A 17324-nucleotide genomic window follows, 5' to 3' on the forward strand; every position below is an offset into this window, starting at 1 on the left:
TAATTTGAGCAAGGTATGAGTAAAAAGTGAAATCAGGGCAATAGAAAATAATCAATGTCGAGCTGGCTTGGTACATAACATTTCAGAATGCTCTCCCTCATGCATTAAAAATCAAGACAACTAACATAAAACACATGGAATCTCCAGATTTTATTTATTTAAATACACCAACACACTTAGAATTACAATATTTTGAAACCTGCATGAAATAACAATGATGGCTGCATGACTAGTTTTTTTTTTTTTTCCCATGGAGAAATACAAAAGTAATTCTGAGTTGATCTAACTTTAGTTTAATTGTTGTCTATTATTAACACAAGCAGTTAAAGTTTTATATCCCTTTATAAGTGTTAATGATAAAGATGCTTAACATATGTGAAGTGAGATCACAACTATTCCCACTTCTATGAAAGATAACATGTAGAAGAGGGGAAAAATAAACCCCAGGCTTTTGTTCCCCTTACTGAAAAGCAAAAACAAACCATAAAGCACTCTATGAAAAAATGAAGACAGCAAAAAGAAACCTGTTTGACAGTTATAATCCCTTCCTGTGTATCCTTGTCAGTGATGACATCAAACATGTCTGCACCATCTCCTTCAGTAATGCTATATTCCATCTCGGCATTTTTCCCCACGTCAGGGTCATTGGCTTTTATCCTTCCAAGATGGGTTCCGAGAGGTACAGACTCAGGAGAATTAAATTGATACGTACCTGTAAAGGAAATGAATTGCTTTGTCATTTCACCTTTAGATAACAAAATTCCTTTATTTCCTCTGCCTTTTTTACTTAAATAAATTAATTTTAAGTTGGGAGAGTTTTTCATCATATTGAATTATAAGCTGTCAAAAATTAGAGAGTTATTAAATTGGGAAAATAATTTATAAAGGCAGAACACTTTCATTTTGTAAATGAGAAACATAAGTCAAAGAAATATTAAGTAAATGTCCCAAGGTTATTTGGGTAATAGATGGTAGGCCTGATACTAGAATCCAGAACTTTTGACTTAAAAGGACCTGAGAACCACTTATTTATTGCTTATCTGGGGCATTTAAAATTGCCATTACCCACTTATTTTTACATATATCGAATTATTTTAAAAAGTATAATTTTTATTCTATATCATGGATACAAATATTTCACACACAGCAATGTCTATTTTTTGTGTTTGATTTAATTTTAATATCTTTAAGTGGAGCATGTATCATGCTATTTTCCACCGGTCCAGCCAATCATTATATTGCATTCTACTATTCCTGAAAACATTTTTATTTGTGACTATCTGAGTGACAATAGATAAAAAATATCAAAAATGTTAATGAAAGTCAGAAATAATTTTAAAGATTTACTATGTGCTATGTTAGGTCAGAGGCCTTCTATGTCAGTTTATTTAATCCTTACACTAGTCCTCTAAGGATCAATCTAGGTATATCATCTTCAGGGGCAGCCATCAAGGAAGTCATCGTGCAGACTTGGGAAAAGGAGAATGCAAAATCTCTCTGACTTCAGAGTCTATTCTTTTTCCAGTTTGGTGGTTAAAAATATGAGCTTATAAATCCAACTGCCTGGGTTTAAATTCTCATCATTGAGCAAGTTAATTGAATTCTCTCAACTTTGATGTCTGCATCTATAAAATAAAGGTGATAACAATAGTAATTAACTCATAGGTTTGTTATGTGGATTACGTGAGATTGTGTATGCAATATGTTTAGCCCAAGGTCTAGTCTTCTACATTTTACTATTACTATTTTAGTTCCAAATCTTTTGTTAAGATTATAATAGATCATAGAATTACAGAGTGGCAAGCCACTGAAAATTCACCAAATCATACTCTTTCAGTTTATATTTAAAGAATTTGAATGCAAAGTTTAGATTTATGTTATTTAGGCTTATTATTTATACTCTCAGAAATCTTTATTTTTTAACATTTATCATATGGATAAATGTCCAGCAATCAAAGCTGAATCAAATATTTTATATTTCTTTGGCCTGGGAAAATGCTTTACTGTATTGAAATCAATGAAATGAATTTAAATTTGAGCCCCCAATTTAATATTTCAAGATAGGGCCCTTTATACATTTATTCACTGCAAAATGAAAAAAAAAAATTCAGCAGAAAATTGGAATCTGTTTTTGTAGGACCACATGGAATGTAAAGAGTCCATAGTTTAAAGTATATCCAAAAATGGTGACAATTGAAAGAGTATTAACTGATTTAATTTTCATAACTTGATAACATGAATAATACTAAGATTTAATATATCTAAGATGTCATCTATCACAACCAAGGCAAACCATAACTTTATAGGCCACTGAGAAAATACAAATCTAATGCCAAATAAACCACTTTGCATTGATTTTAATACAGTATCTTATTTCAGAGATTTTAAAAGATCAATAAGTCTGTGTTTTAGAATGAATTAAATTAGGGGTATTTATTCTTATGTATAAACAAGATAGGTAAGGCAAAACAAGTGGCAGGCACAGGACTTGAAGCCAAAGAGCCAGAAATGAGAGACCACACTCCTAACTAGTAAAGAGAGATCAGAAGAAAAATATTAAGATGATCATGGCGAGTGTTGGGAAAAAAAAGTCTGGAAAACTTTAAAATTCTTCAAAAAGTAGAAAAAGATAATTAAAGCTGCCAAAGAACATCATGTCCTTTTTTTTCTCCTACTACCCACTCAAGAAATGATGAAAACAACTATGATCATTTTCAATTTGTCAGAAATTGTTATTATTTGTATGTGTGTGTGGAGGAAGGGGTTGTGGATTTGCCTTTATGTGCAAACTAACAGTGAAACTACTAGTACAAATATTCACTCTGTTAGTGTGTTTGAGATACTTTTCAACGTGAGATCACGGAAAGCTTTCTTACTCTGGGGAAATCGAGGAGGATTGTTGTTGACATCTGTCAGAGTGATGTTCACTGTGGTGGTTCCAGAAAGGCCTCCCATCTGGCCGCCCATGTCTTTAGCCTGTATAACCACCTGGTACTGCTCTCTATTTTCTCTGCTCATGTCTGGTAATGCAGTTTTTATTATGCCTTTGGGAAAAAGTAGAAAAAAGTTTTTCAGTTAAATCACTGAGTTTTAAAATTAAGCTATGCAAGATCCACTTTAGAGAAATTAATCATAACAAATGGATAAAATGTCAGTGTATTTAAATATATCTTTCAATCCATAACCGTTTTAACATAATTCACAGAACAGAAAGAATTCTGCCATGGGCTATTATTCACAAATGGGTTTTGCTAAATCATTGTATTTATTCTTTTGGAAAAAAAAATAACTCCAGTCAAAAATCCTTAGACAAATAAGCTTACTAATTTTTATGATTGTCACATTCTTTGGACTTTAGGTATTTCCTATACTATATAATGTGCTGAATCTCTGTGAGATTTTGAACTTAGGGTCTTAAATTTAAACCAATAAATAATAATCTAAAGAGCTAAGGATTCAAATAATACCAACTTGATTTTGTTTCTGTGGAAAAACTGGAAGGAAAAAATAGAAACAATATTGCATGCATAGGTTTTAAAATATAGAAAAATCCTTAAATTAATTGTACATTCAAATGTACTATATAATGGGGAATAATTTTAAATGTTACCTGATTCTGGATCCACTGAAAAATATGGCTGTCCTTGCAATATGCTATAGACCACTTTGGCACTATTTCCATAGTTGGCGTCATCTGCATCTGTTGCAGTCACTTGTATAACAGATGTACCTACGTAAAGCACCCCCCCAACACAAACACTTCAATACTTGCAAATTTGAAACAATCTTTCTGAAAAAACATTGTTGGTAGTGTGGTGTGTTAAGAGTATGGTATACGTTTCAAGAAATTTGTTTAAATGATTCTGACTCAAAAAAATCACTTTTCTTTCATTCTTTTTTTAAAAATTCAAATATCCCTTAATTTTATTCTGTGAGTTATCTAAGAAAAAGTAATGGAAAATCAAAATATATTTTATAATAAAGATGGATAATGAGACTAATGCAAAGTATTTTAATTGATTAGAAATATTTAGAAGGGCAAGCATTTTTAAACTGAATATTAATGTAATGCACTTGAAACACTGATTGCTAACTGGAAACATGTGTTTTAAAGATAAACCTGACATTTATAATCCTCCAACAGCTATTTACTCTAGTAAATTGGACTGTGTATTATAAATAGAAGGAAAAATAAAGGGACCCTGTTTTTTGGCTAAACAAACAAAAATGGCATAAAATTTGCCTGCAAAGTATTTGTTGTTCACAAGATATATCTAATTATAAAGGGTCTGGACCTCTCTTTAAAATACAGATAACAGAGTCAGATGTTGTTATGCCTATTGATATACTACATAGTACTGGTTATGTGCCACATATCTGTAAATTAGTTTATATTTTCCAAAAGAAGATAAGGAAATGTGTAATTCTTTGTCACATACAATACTGCAACTTAACATTACTATCTAGTTAATTTTATATTATAAAATTTAAATTACTTTAATTTTTTTACAAATCATTATATTTTAAAAGATAAGAGTACTTTAAAAGAGTTATTTTCAGGCATAAGTGTAAAGAAATATATTGATGGATTTTTGTGTTATTTTGTGTTATTTATCACTATAAAGATTCAAAGCAGGGTTCTAAAATAACCCTTACCTGAACCCTACTATGTATTCCCTTGGGCAAAATGAGTTTGTAGGACATTTTTCGCTATATTATACGTAATTTTTCAAAAGTTTGATTCTGGCTTTTACATAGCCTTTTTTTTTGTTGTTGCTGAGGCGGAGTCTTGTACTGTTGCCAGGCTAGAGTGCAATGATGTCATCATAGCTCACTGCAACCTCAAACTCCTAGACTTAAGTGATTCTCCTACCTCAGCCTACCAAGTAGCTGGGACTACAGGTGAGCACCACCACACTTGGCTAATTTTTCAATTATTTTTTGCAGAGATGAAGTATCACTATGTTGCTCAGGCTGGTTTCAGACTCCTGGCCTCAAGCAATCCTCTCACCTCATCTTACAAATATTTTAAACTTATTGAGAACAAGTCGAATTCCATATTGGCCCTGTCATCTATTTTCATAGATCAAATATATTATATATTCATTAACTTGTCTAATTGAGTTGTAGTGAATGTTTCTCAAATTGTGTGTATATGCTTATGCAAATTCTAAAAATTAATATTTTGTAATTAAGATTAACATGAACAACTAATTTTTCATCAATGGGTTTGAATGTTAACACACAAAGTAACAGTCTTTTTTATGACTTTTCAGAATTAATTAGCTTAAAAATGAGAACTTGAGTTCTTCCTCTTGAGGCCTCTGTTTCTTCAACTGTAATGGAATTAATATGCTCTGTGAGTGAACGGAAGCCCTACACACTCACTCAATCTATCCCAGCTCTCAGCTTTTATCATTCAAAAATTATCTACCCATGTGCTCACTAGACCAAATCAAATGTGTTAAAGGATTTTCCCCACCATAATTCTCAGTTCAATAAAGAGGTTTTCTCACTTATATTTAATTTTTTTGTATAATCTTTTGAGAATATATGTTACAATAAGAATCTTTTTCATAGTTGGAAATTATTGCAATGTGAATTATTAAGCATGCTGAAATATGCTGAAAATACAAGTAGTTAATTCATAAATTTTATGACATTTCTTGGGTTGCCAGTTCCATTTTTCTTTTAACATTAGCATCATTTTAAGCTTTCACAATGAGCACAGGTAAAAACAATCTTCTCTACCTTTTTGACACTTTTTAATAATACTTTTATTGTGAAATTTTAGTTTTAATTATTTCCTTTATATTGTGGGTATGTTATGTAAAGGTCTTGATCTAAAATAAAAAGGAAGTTAATCTAAAGAATAGAAATCAACTGTATGATGTGGCTAAAAAGCTAAAATCGCCAGTATGAAACACTTGTTCTATCTCTTGGAATCATTGTAATAATTAGAGACTCTGGTAAACACTGATAACATATCATTGATATGTTATTTATAATAGCAACATGAAAAAAAGAGAAACACTTAGTGTGTTGAACTGTAGGGAACTTTTTTTTTTCCCAGAAATGTAATGACTTATTACACAGTTAGTACTATTTAGTAATAACATTAGATAGAAAACGGTTTATAAGTTTTATACCAATTTTATCTGTTTATAAAGCAGAATAAAAAGGAATGCATTTTGATTTTTATATCCCTTTGAATTTTCCAAAATATTTGTAACTTTTATATATTCTCCAATGATTTAAAATAAATATTTTACTTTCATATTAAATAAAGATAAAAATATGTTCAGCAAAGTATAGAGAAGCATGAATGACAATACATCTCATGTCAAGTGATGAGCATAATTTTGACATCATCATTTTTGGAACTTATAATTTTAAAAGAGTTTACATAAAACATACCTTACTTTCAGTAGAAAATATGTTAAGGAATTTAAAAAGTTTACTTTAATACTTAACTCATTCTTCTCATAAATATACTAATACAACAAATAATATTTAGGAAAAAATTTCAAAGGCATAAAGCTAATTCCATAATAGTAAATCATGGGGAAATATTAAAAATCAATGAATAAATAACTCGATCACTGAAGATTTTGGGGAAGAAAAAGCATTCCTCTGGACATGGAAAAATGTTAGTAAACATTACAATTATTGCTGTAATTTAAAGGTAAGAAAGTTTAGATCACATCATGTGACCAAGCAATATTACTTGATCTTAGATATATGTTTTACACATAATATTAGGGGAAGTTAAATTAATTAATTCAGGTTACTTCACTATACTAAGTAAACTTCATATATAAAAGAAAACAATGTCCCTCTGTGTCTTTGTGCCTCATATACACATATGGAAATATATTTTCAATATCTCATATTTGAAATATTTAAAATGTTATTATATTATAAATGACCCAAAATATATAGGCCTCACATCTATCTATTCATCTATCTATATATCTATGTATGTATATAGATACAGATATGCTAAAATACAATGGAATATTTGTATACAAAGACTACTTAGGCATCATAAATTTTACTAATTTAAAACAGTTTTCTTTTGCTAAACACACATAGTATTGAGAGAAGAAATGCTACTTTTACTCTTTTTTAATAAATAGCAACTTTTTGGTACAATAATGTTGTAAAGATTGTATTACAGCCTATTATGTTGTATAACACTTAAAATTTTCTCTCTCATATATATAACATATATTGTATATATGCACATATGTGTGTATATATACATTTATGTATGTGTGAAGTTGTTGAAATAATGAGGAAGCCAATTAAAGGGTAAAGAAACAGAATCACTCAATGAATAGGAGGAAGTAAGAAAAAAATGGTAGTGGCTTTAGCTATTCTATGGCCTAAGGCCTTCCATTTGAGCCCTGTAGAAAAGAGATTAACTTGATTTTTAACTTGGCTAAAGATGAAAATAGAGTGATGGGAAGCATAGAAAGTGAAAGAGAAAGTTATTCTTCACACTTCTCTGTGAATATTCTTGTGGTTTTGGCAGAATTAACTCTCTGCTTCTGTCCAAGGGCTATGTATGACAGCCATTAACTTGAGGATCATGGGTAGACAGCTTCCCAAGACCTTTGGAATAAAGGTTTTGCTAGATGTTTTCAGGCAGTGAAGTGGAATTTGAAGAGGCTGATTAGATGTCCAGGAATTAAAATCATACTGTTAGATGCAACATTTTCTTTTTTCGTTGATTTTTTTCCTTTTTTTTTTTTTTTGTGAAATGTAAACTCTTTAAGGGAGAGGTCATGTCTGGTTTTGTTCAACATTTTACCCTTAAAAGTCAGCATAGTTTTTAGCACAAAGTCATAATGAGAACTAACATTCATAGAATGTTTAATGTGAACTGGGCAGAGACCTCAGGACTTGACTGGTATTATTACTTTATCCTCATGATACACATAGGATGTGGGCCTTACGGCACATAGAAGTTACTGGGTTTGTGACAGAGGTGACAGAGCTCAGTAGGAGACAGAATTGGAATTAGACCTAGCCGGTATGGTTAAAGAACTTCCATTCTAAATGTTTTACCCAATGCCTGTCTGGTGTTAAGGATATGATTGTATTCCTTATTGAATCTATAGTCAGTGAACCTCTCAGTAAGGTTCCAGTTAGGATGCAAAGGATTCATCGATGGAATTATGTGTGTGATATGTGAAAAACTACAGAGGGATTCCTGGTTGGAGGGGTCAGAGTGTGGGGAGGTGAACTAGATAAGTTTTTGAGAGTGTAGTTAGGAGAAATGTCTAGTCATTGAGAAAGTATACATCCAAAATCACCAAATTTATACAGCAGGGATTTGCCTAGATGAAGATGAGTACATTTAAATATAGAAAGTTGGCAGAAAATCATTAATCAATAGTATAATGACTGAAAATACTGGAAACAATAAAAAGTGGAGAGCTGCTAATAATATTTTAATCAAAGTGTATCCCATTTTCTAGACTTATATATCTTTGTATATCATCCAGATTATATGTTCCAAGCAGAAGATGTTAATGCATTTCAAATTTCATGAATTTATTGAAGTTATTTGAATTTAACTACAAAAGAAGGGAGTGTTGGTACTAAAAAGACCAAATTGTTTTGGCAGAGATATACAGGCATAGGGAAAGAACAATTTGGTGAGAGAAAAAAAGAAGAAACAAATATCTTAAGAAACAAAAATGAATGCAAAGAAGGCAAAGATTAAAAGAGGTTATCATAGGATATATTGTAAAGAAAGGTAGACTAATAATAAGTAAATTTTATGTTATTCCATTAGACTTCATTTCCTCCCAAAGCTAATACTTGTAATGTTTCAACTCTTTGATTTAAATGAAAATCATTAATACCATAATGAATATAAATTGGAATTAAATTGTCATGTGATACTTCATTTATAGATGACTTCTTCATTGTTTGATTATACATGAGCTTTAAGTGTTAATATGTGGGTTACACATGGCCTGACAAAGTTCCTAAATATCTCCTTTTTGTTTTCCCCTGTAAAGCGGTTTATTTGTACAAATGAAAGCAAAGAAAATCACAACTGCAATAATTATAATGAGTTAATCTTTTATTTTTCTTTAAATAAGATAGGAGAGTTACAATAAAAGAACAAAAACTTTCAGGATGTGAAATACATCTACTTTTTATTTAGACATTATATATAATTTAATATGTTAATATATCTAAAATCATATTGTAAAATTCAGGGTTTCTTCCTCCCTTATAATCTCATTGGATTTAATTTGATTGAGGGAGCATTTGATTTAAAATAATAAATAAGAAAAATGCTACTTTGAAGGAGTTACAATTTAATAAATTAGAAGATTTTCAAACTACATTTTGTATAACAAGAATAACTATTTAACAGTAGAGAAAAACAGTAAGGCAGTAAAATTTTCCAGCCATCTCTGTATCTACTAACCTATTTTGTTTTCTTTTTAAAACTACGCTAGTACTAAGCTGATTCTGTGTGGTTCTGGCTAAGTTTGATTCAACCAAGTACAGTGTCTTTTGCCTATGAAAATTGTATATAAGAGTATGTGCATTTGTATTTAAAAAAATAGAAGCACGACAAAGTTTATGGGCAGACCAAGGAGGAAGTAATTAATGCACTGATGTTAGTGATGAAGACTAATAATTGTTTCTACAAATAGGATCAAGATTTATCTGTATTCTTTAGTCTGTATTTATTTGTGCAAAAAGCTGCAACCAGAGCCATACAGTTACCTGCTGTAGACTTTTCTTCTAGACACATAATGTCAAAATACAATTGGCCATGGCTCAAATTCTCATTTTTGAGGCCTGCACTAATCATAAGTTATGCTGCCTACAATGAAAGCTTATGTAAATGAAATCTAGATTGCCTTACAGAAAGAGGTTTTGGACAAGATATCCACAAGCCTTCTTCCATGTAAAACTTACATATTGTGTATTGTATTATGAGTACTGGGTGGACGGTTTTTAAAAAACAATATGTAAATCATTCCTGATATTGTTACTTATTAAATAAATATTAGTAGAATCTAGATTGTACTTGTCTTTCATATGAGAAACAGTACATTTGAATGAGGTAGAGAGATGATAAATAGAAATACACAGTCTGAAATAAAAAAATGTACAGTGAGATATAATAGTCCATTAAAAATCACAAAATAATTTAGACAAAAATACAGGTTATTTGATTTTAAATATCAATATTCTCCTATATAAAAATAGTTTGATTTTTAAAATGAGGTACTGCTTTGAAAAATTTTAAAATATATTCAAATTTAAATCAATTGTCAAGATTTATCATGTGCAAATATTTCTGTCATCTTAATTATGCTTTTTACTTTTCTAGATATGTCAAATCTTTCTCAGGGAGGATAAATGAAAGGTTTTGATTTGTCAGGTGTCAAAATATCTGGCAAAACAACACATATACAAGAAAAACAATAATGTTTTACAAAAGCAAAAGGGTGTTAACCAGAAAACCAAATTACTTAAAAATAATCATGTATAGGAAGTTGATAAAAAGGGTATAATTTTAGATGTACCTTTATCTCCAATATAAATCCATGAAGAGACCATGATAGGTATCTAAATTAGCTCACTGTAGATCTATATAGACCAATCCAGGATTTTCCATGCAACTGTACCAGGCCAACAACATGTATTAAAAAATATTCTAAAAATACTATATCCACTTTTGTTTCATTCCAGGGCTTTAGGATTTCACAGGACTCCTGTCTAATGTGATAAATCCCTTTTCTATTATTGGAGTGAATACGTACAAGTGCAATAGAGCTGCACTTTCCTCAGACAGATGAGATTTCATCTGAGGACAAAGGAAATAACTACTTTACAAAGTCTTGATTCTTCTTGCTAGATAGGACACATAGTTAAGAAACATTTTACATCAAACTTCCAGTAATGGTGAATATAAGTTTGTTTCTCCCCGTATAAAAATTATTTTAGACTGAAACATATTAGTTATGATAATGTCAAAATTATGTACTTAAAACTGATTTTGAACTGGTATTCAACTAGATTATATTAAATTTGGGAAACTGGTTGTGTATTTTATATATTATAGTTAGTTTATATCAGTTTTTTAGAAATTTTTTTTAATTTGATTCAGCTCTTATTATCTCATCAACAAATCTAAAACTTTCATATTAACAGAGTTAAACGTAGTAATGTATAAAGATAAAAAGTTTCTGTAACAAGTGGTAGTTAAAAATGTGGGCTGAGTTAAAAAGTGAAACAATTATTTTCAGTTTGCATGATAAACCAATATTCAGTAATGTAATGTACACAGAATAACATAAAAAGACTTGAAATCTTGTTGTGATGCTACTAGTTTTTTTATTATTATTTTAATTCAGTTGCTAAATCTTTCTAAATCCTGGGCTCCTAATTAACAGAATGGAGATTTAAAGTTCCATTTTTCATGCCTACCACATAAGGTTTTTTTAATGATCAAATTAGACAATACTTCCAAAGGTATTTGTCAAATGCAAGCATTAGTTGTTATTATTCAAAATAATGTAGGCAGTTGTCTAAAACTATTAACACTATTATTATTCCTTTCATTTCTGGCAGAGATATATTCTACTTGACTTCCATTTGAATGTCAGTTGAGTAGAGTTGAAGGTGTTGATTGAAATACAATGGAAAAACTATTCTCAGTAATCATCTTAGATATAAGTTACAATGTAACAGAAGACAATTAGTTATAAGTTAGATATAAGTTACAATGTAACAGAAGTGAAACTAATTAGAAGAGTTAGGTTACACTAAATAGTAGTTTCCAGTTATAGCTCTTATCTTGAAAAAAGCCACATATCATAATCACATGTCCATAATAATTACTTTAGCAAAAAAACAAATAAAAGTTACTTTACATGAATTAGTATATACCTACCGACTCCAGACATTTCAGGAACACTGGCAGTGTATAAGTCTTTTGTAAATTTTGGCTCATTGTCATTAATATCATGGATTTTAATGATAAATTCAGATTCTGGTTCCACCTGTCGCCCGGTCTTTCTGTCTATAGCCTTGGCACGAAGAATGTACAGGGATTTTTCTTCTCTGTCTAATTTCTTCGCAGCATGAATGTCTCCTGTATTTTCATCTATAACGAACAGACTGCCAGCCCCATCTCCTGTTAATATGTATTTTAAATTCCCATCTCCTTTATCTTGGTCTGTGTGAAGCTTTAGAGAGGTAAAAAAGAAAAGTTCTGTGAATATATGTGCATTACAGAAAAAAATAATTTTGGCACAGTTTGTCTCCACATAAACATCAGTAAAATAATGATCTCAATAGCTATCTTAATTTTCGCTGCAGGAAAACTAAAAATTTAGATTCTTTTATACTGAAAAATTTTTAATAATCGTATATAGATATCATAAAGAGCTAAATTTTAAATAATCTGAAAATGAATGTATCTCTGTCATAACACAGTGTTTCAAAGATATTTATAGAGTGTTACCAAAATTTAAAACTCTAGTGTATTTTTCAAGAGACATACAAATGGCAAAAAAATATATGAAAAAGATGATCAACATCACTAATAACCAGAGAAATGCAAATTAAAACCACAGTGAGATACCATCTTACTCTAGTCCGATTGGCTGTTATTAAAAAGTCAAAATACAATAGATGTTGGAGAGGATGTGGAGAAAAGAGACCGCTTATACACAGTTGGTAGGAATATAAATTAGTAGAGATTCTATGGAAAACAATAAGATTTCTTTAAAAACTAAAAATAGATCCAGCAATCCCACTACTAGTATCTGTGGAAAGGAAAGTAAATCATTATACATAAAAAAAATTCCTGTACTCCTATGTTTATTCTATCACTTTTCACAATAGCAAAGATATGAAATCAACCTAGGTGTCCACAAATTGATGACAGGATAAAAATATATATATATATATACTACACACACACCATGGGGTACTATTTAGCCATAAAAAAGAATGAAATTATGTATTTTGCACCAACTTGTTTGGAATTGCAGGCCATTATCCTAAGTGGGATAAATCAGAAACAGAAAATCAAATACATGTTCTCTCTTATAAGTGGGAGCTAAACTGTGGGTACACATGGCCATACAGAAAGGAATAATAGACATTGGAAGCTCCAAAAGTGGGGTGGTGGAGGGGGTGGTAGGATGAAGAATTGCTTATTGGGTATGATGTACACTGTCCAGCTGATGGGTACACTAGAAGCCTAAACTTCACCACTACATAGTATATCTGTACTTGTACTCCCTATAAAAATTGAAAAAGAACCCAATAACCTAGATCTTGAGTATAAAATATTAATTAATCTTGATTACATTTAAAACCACTAAACTCAAATATGTTATATGAGGAATTTCTGAACTTATCATAATGATAAGTTTAGAATGAATACCTTAATTTTTAACTGACATTATTTCCCTCAACTACAGTAATTCCCTTGTATCCAAGGGGATAAGTTCTAAGACCTCAGTGGATGTCCAAAACCACAGATAGCACTGTATCCTGCATATATTAATATTATGATTTTTCCTGTGCATATATAACTATTATAAATTTACAAACTAAGTACAATAAGAGATTAATAGCTAATAATAGAATAGAATAATTATAACAATATGCTGTAATAAATGTTATGTGAATGTGGTGCTTCTCTCTCTCCTACTTTCAAAATATCTTATTATTACGTACCACAGGTAGCTGAAACCAGGGAAAATGAAACCATGGATAAGGGGGGACTACTGTATAACATTGTTTGTAAAAGCACAGCCTCTGTAGTCAGAGACAGAGAGAGAATTTTAATCTCATAGATTATTCCCAAGATGGCCTTGGGAGAGAACTTTTTCAACCACAATGTTCTCATTTATGAAAAATGATATATTTTAAATTCCAAATGATATAAAACACACGTTTTTTCCTTGTGGCCATGTAAAACATGTCTTAAGAAAAAATTGGAATATTTTCATAAATTGTCTCCTTTTTTGATACATACCCACCTGTAAAAATAATTTCTTAACGTATATGGCTGATCATCAAGTATTTAAAACGAATGAACAATGTAATTGCAGAAACTTTGAATTGGAAAAATCTTAACGTTTTTACACTCCTTACACTACTCTGAAACTAGAGTCTTTTTACTTCTTTTTAAATTTTAATAGACAAACAACAATTGTATATATTATAAAATTACGGGACACAATAGGATGTTTTGCTGTATGTTTACATTGTGAAATGATTAAATCAAGCTATCAACAAAACTATCACCTCACACGCTTACCATTTTTTGTGGTAAATAGCATTTAGAGAGGCATGCATGGAGAAGGGAGATGTTGATCAAAGGGTACAAAATTTCATTTATTCAGGAGGAATAAGCCTTAGTGATCTATTGCACTGCATGATAACCATGATAAATGAAATATGCTGCATATTTTTAAATTACCAAAAGCATAGATTTTAAATGAAAGTGGAGTCTGAATTAGCCTATCCCTGCTAGGTTGCCTTACATTATATACTTCACAATTTCCGTTACATTCAGGCCTCACCTATTTCTTTGGCATCCCATTCCACCTCTGAATTATTAGACTATCCAAATGCCATTTTCCAGGGTAGCCAAAATTAGAAACTTGAGTTTCATATTTTACCCTTCCTTTGCTTTTAAGCTAAACATCAAAATAATCATCATATGCAGACTTTTTATTTCATCTGTCTTCGCCGATCCCTTTCCATCTCTATGGCTACTCCCACCCTGGCCTTTTCCTCCATCGTACCTTATCTGGATCACCGCAGCAGTCTCCTAACCATCTCAGAGATGCTGCCCCCATTCTTGCTCTACTCCAAACAATTTTCCGTACTAAAAAGGGTGATATTTCTACATTAAATATGTGGTTATATTTCTACACATCTTAAAAATCTTCAACAAGGCACAGTGTTTATGATCTATGAACCTAAAGTCATACAAATCAAGATTAGTCTCATGTGCCTTTCTGTGTTATATTGGACACACCGTTTCATTTGTTTGTATTTAAATCTGTACCTCTTCTATTAAAAGAGGATATTATTTTTTCAAAAGCATCTTTACTTTTACAGTTACGGTAATTGCTTGAAATCCATAACCTTATTTACACATCTTTGATGATTTGGCTCTTGAGTCCAGATGCATCTCTGCTTCTTTCCCCCTTGCTATGCATTCTGTACATACCAATAGTTTTGATTTGTCTTGCTTGCTTTTTATTATATGTCTCAAAAGACCCGTTTCAGCTTTCACTCCTGATGTTTGCATCTGTTTTTCTCACCTTTTAACACCCTTCCTTCCTCTTTGGATTTTCCCCTAACTAAATATTTGTCATATCTCATTTAAAAATTTCCTCCTTAGGGATACCTTTCCTGACTCACTAGATTAGAATAAATGGGCCTGCTGTGTAATAACATAGTACACCTCACTCCCTATCGTGATATTTACACATTTGATGTAATGGTTTACCATGCCTACTGAACTATAAAATACATGAAAGAAAGACTGCTATTTTTCTTTTAACCATTCAACATATATTTCTTAAAGACCAAATGCTTCCTCTTTTTTGAACAGTATCTTCTCACATAAATGCAATAAGTTTATCCATCAGTAATTATTAGAAAAATTAGATCATAAATAAAACTTGCCTTTTTAACTTGAATTACATCTTAGAAATCTCTTCATGTCAACGATATTTTAATGACTACATTTTTCAAGAACTTGATTGAAACTATTTAAAATTTTTGTACATAAGTCCTTGCATTCCTGGTCTTTTTATTCTAAGAGAATAGAAAGATTTGACCAAGGAGCTCACTTCACAGCAAAAGAAGTACAGCAATGGGCCCATGTTCTTGAAATTCCCTGATAGCACCATGTTCCTCATCATCTTAAAGCAGCTGGTTTGAGAGAATGGCAGCACGGCCTGTTGAAGGCTCAGTTACGCCACCAGCTGGTTGTTCATACCTTGCAGGGCTGGGGCAAGTTTCCCTAGAACGCTCTGCTTTGAATTAATGTCCAGTATGCGATGCTGTTTCTCCCATAGCCAAGATTCATGGGTACAGGAATCAAGGCCTGGATATGAGAGTGGCACCACTAGAATTTTTTTTGTTTTTGCTTCCTGTTCTCATTACCTTGTGCTCTGCTGGCCTAGAGGGCTTAGTTTCAAAGGGAAGAAAGCTTCCACCAGGAGACACAACAATGATTTTATTAAACTGGAAGTTAAAATGCTGCCCAGCCACTTTGGAGTCCGTATGCATCTGAAATAGGCAAAGAAGAGAGTGACTGTGCTGGCTGGGGTGATTGATTCCAATTACCAAGGGGAAATTGGGCTGCTAGTCCACATTGGAGGTAAGGAAGAGTATGCCTGGAGTTCAGGAATTCCATCAGGGTATCTCTTTGTATTCCCATCCCCTGTGTGTAACGTCAATAGAAAATGACAACAACCTAATCCAGGGGGCACCACTAATGATCCAAATCCTTCAGGAATGAAGGATGAGTCACTCCACTAGGTAAAGAAACGTGACCCTCTGAGGTGTTTCCTGAATACAAAGAATATGAAATAGACAGTGGAAAAAGAAGCAGTTATAAATGTCAGTTATGACCACATGATCCGTTACAAAAATAAGGACATAGTTGGCATCAGTATTTCCTCCTTATTTTGTTATAAATATGTATGTGTATTTCAAATATCTTTGTTTTCTTCACTCTTATTCCCATATCATGTAATGTAAGATATATTGACTTTATATCACAGGATTAATTATTGTTAATTTTACATCATGGTATGAAAATTGTAAGATATTAAAGGAGAAAAGTAAACATCACTCCAAGTAGCTAACCTTCCCTTTTGAGGGAGGGGTCCATGTGTTTTCAATTGCATGCAGGATAGTTGTGTCACGGTAGGTAGAATTATAACCTTCTTAGTGGTTTTTTTGAAGACTATGTATGATTTAAAGAGATGCATATGGGTGTCCAGTTGACACGGGGTGGATTTGTGATGGTTAATTTTGTGTGTCAACTTTACTAGGCCGTGGAGTTTCCAGATATCTGGTTAAACATTATTTTACATGTGACTGTGAGGGTGTTTCTGGAAGAGTAACATCTGAATTGGCAGACTTAGTAAAGTGGATTACCCACTTCAATGGCGTGGTCTTCATTCAATCCCTTGAAGGATCAGCTACAAAATGAAAAGCTGAGTAAGGGATAATTTGCTCTCTCTGCCTGACTGTGTGCAGACTGATGCATTATTCTTCTCTTGCCTTCAGAC

General features: G+C 31.5%; 1 protein-coding gene and 1 long non-coding RNA gene across 2 annotated transcripts in view; one reads left to right on the top strand and one right to left on the bottom strand.

Annotated features, from left to right (window-relative positions):
- The window catches only part of CDH9 (cadherin 9), a 119718-nt gene that overhangs the window by 20056 nt on the left and 82338 nt on the right, over positions 1 to 17324 (bottom strand). Inside the window, exons 3-6 of the mRNA XM_045565637.1 lie at positions 11939 to 12233; positions 3611 to 3730; positions 2877 to 3044; positions 525 to 712 (exon numbers count right to left, since the gene is read on the bottom strand). Coding sequence (XP_045421593.1) covers positions 525 to 712; positions 2877 to 3044; positions 3611 to 3730; positions 11939 to 12233 — 771 coding nt within the window. The remainder of the gene's footprint in view (positions 1 to 524; positions 713 to 2876; positions 3045 to 3610; positions 3731 to 11938; positions 12234 to 17324) is intronic.
- The window catches only part of LOC123647969, a 63211-nt gene that overhangs the window by 14989 nt on the left and 30898 nt on the right, over positions 1 to 17324 (top strand). The window lies entirely within an intron of this gene.

The sequence above is a fragment of the Lemur catta genome, chromosome 12, assembly GCF_020740605.2.
Source record: "Lemur catta isolate mLemCat1 chromosome 12, mLemCat1.pri, whole genome shotgun sequence".
Classification (NCBI taxonomy): Eukaryota; Metazoa; Chordata; class Mammalia; order Primates; family Lemuridae; genus Lemur; species Lemur catta.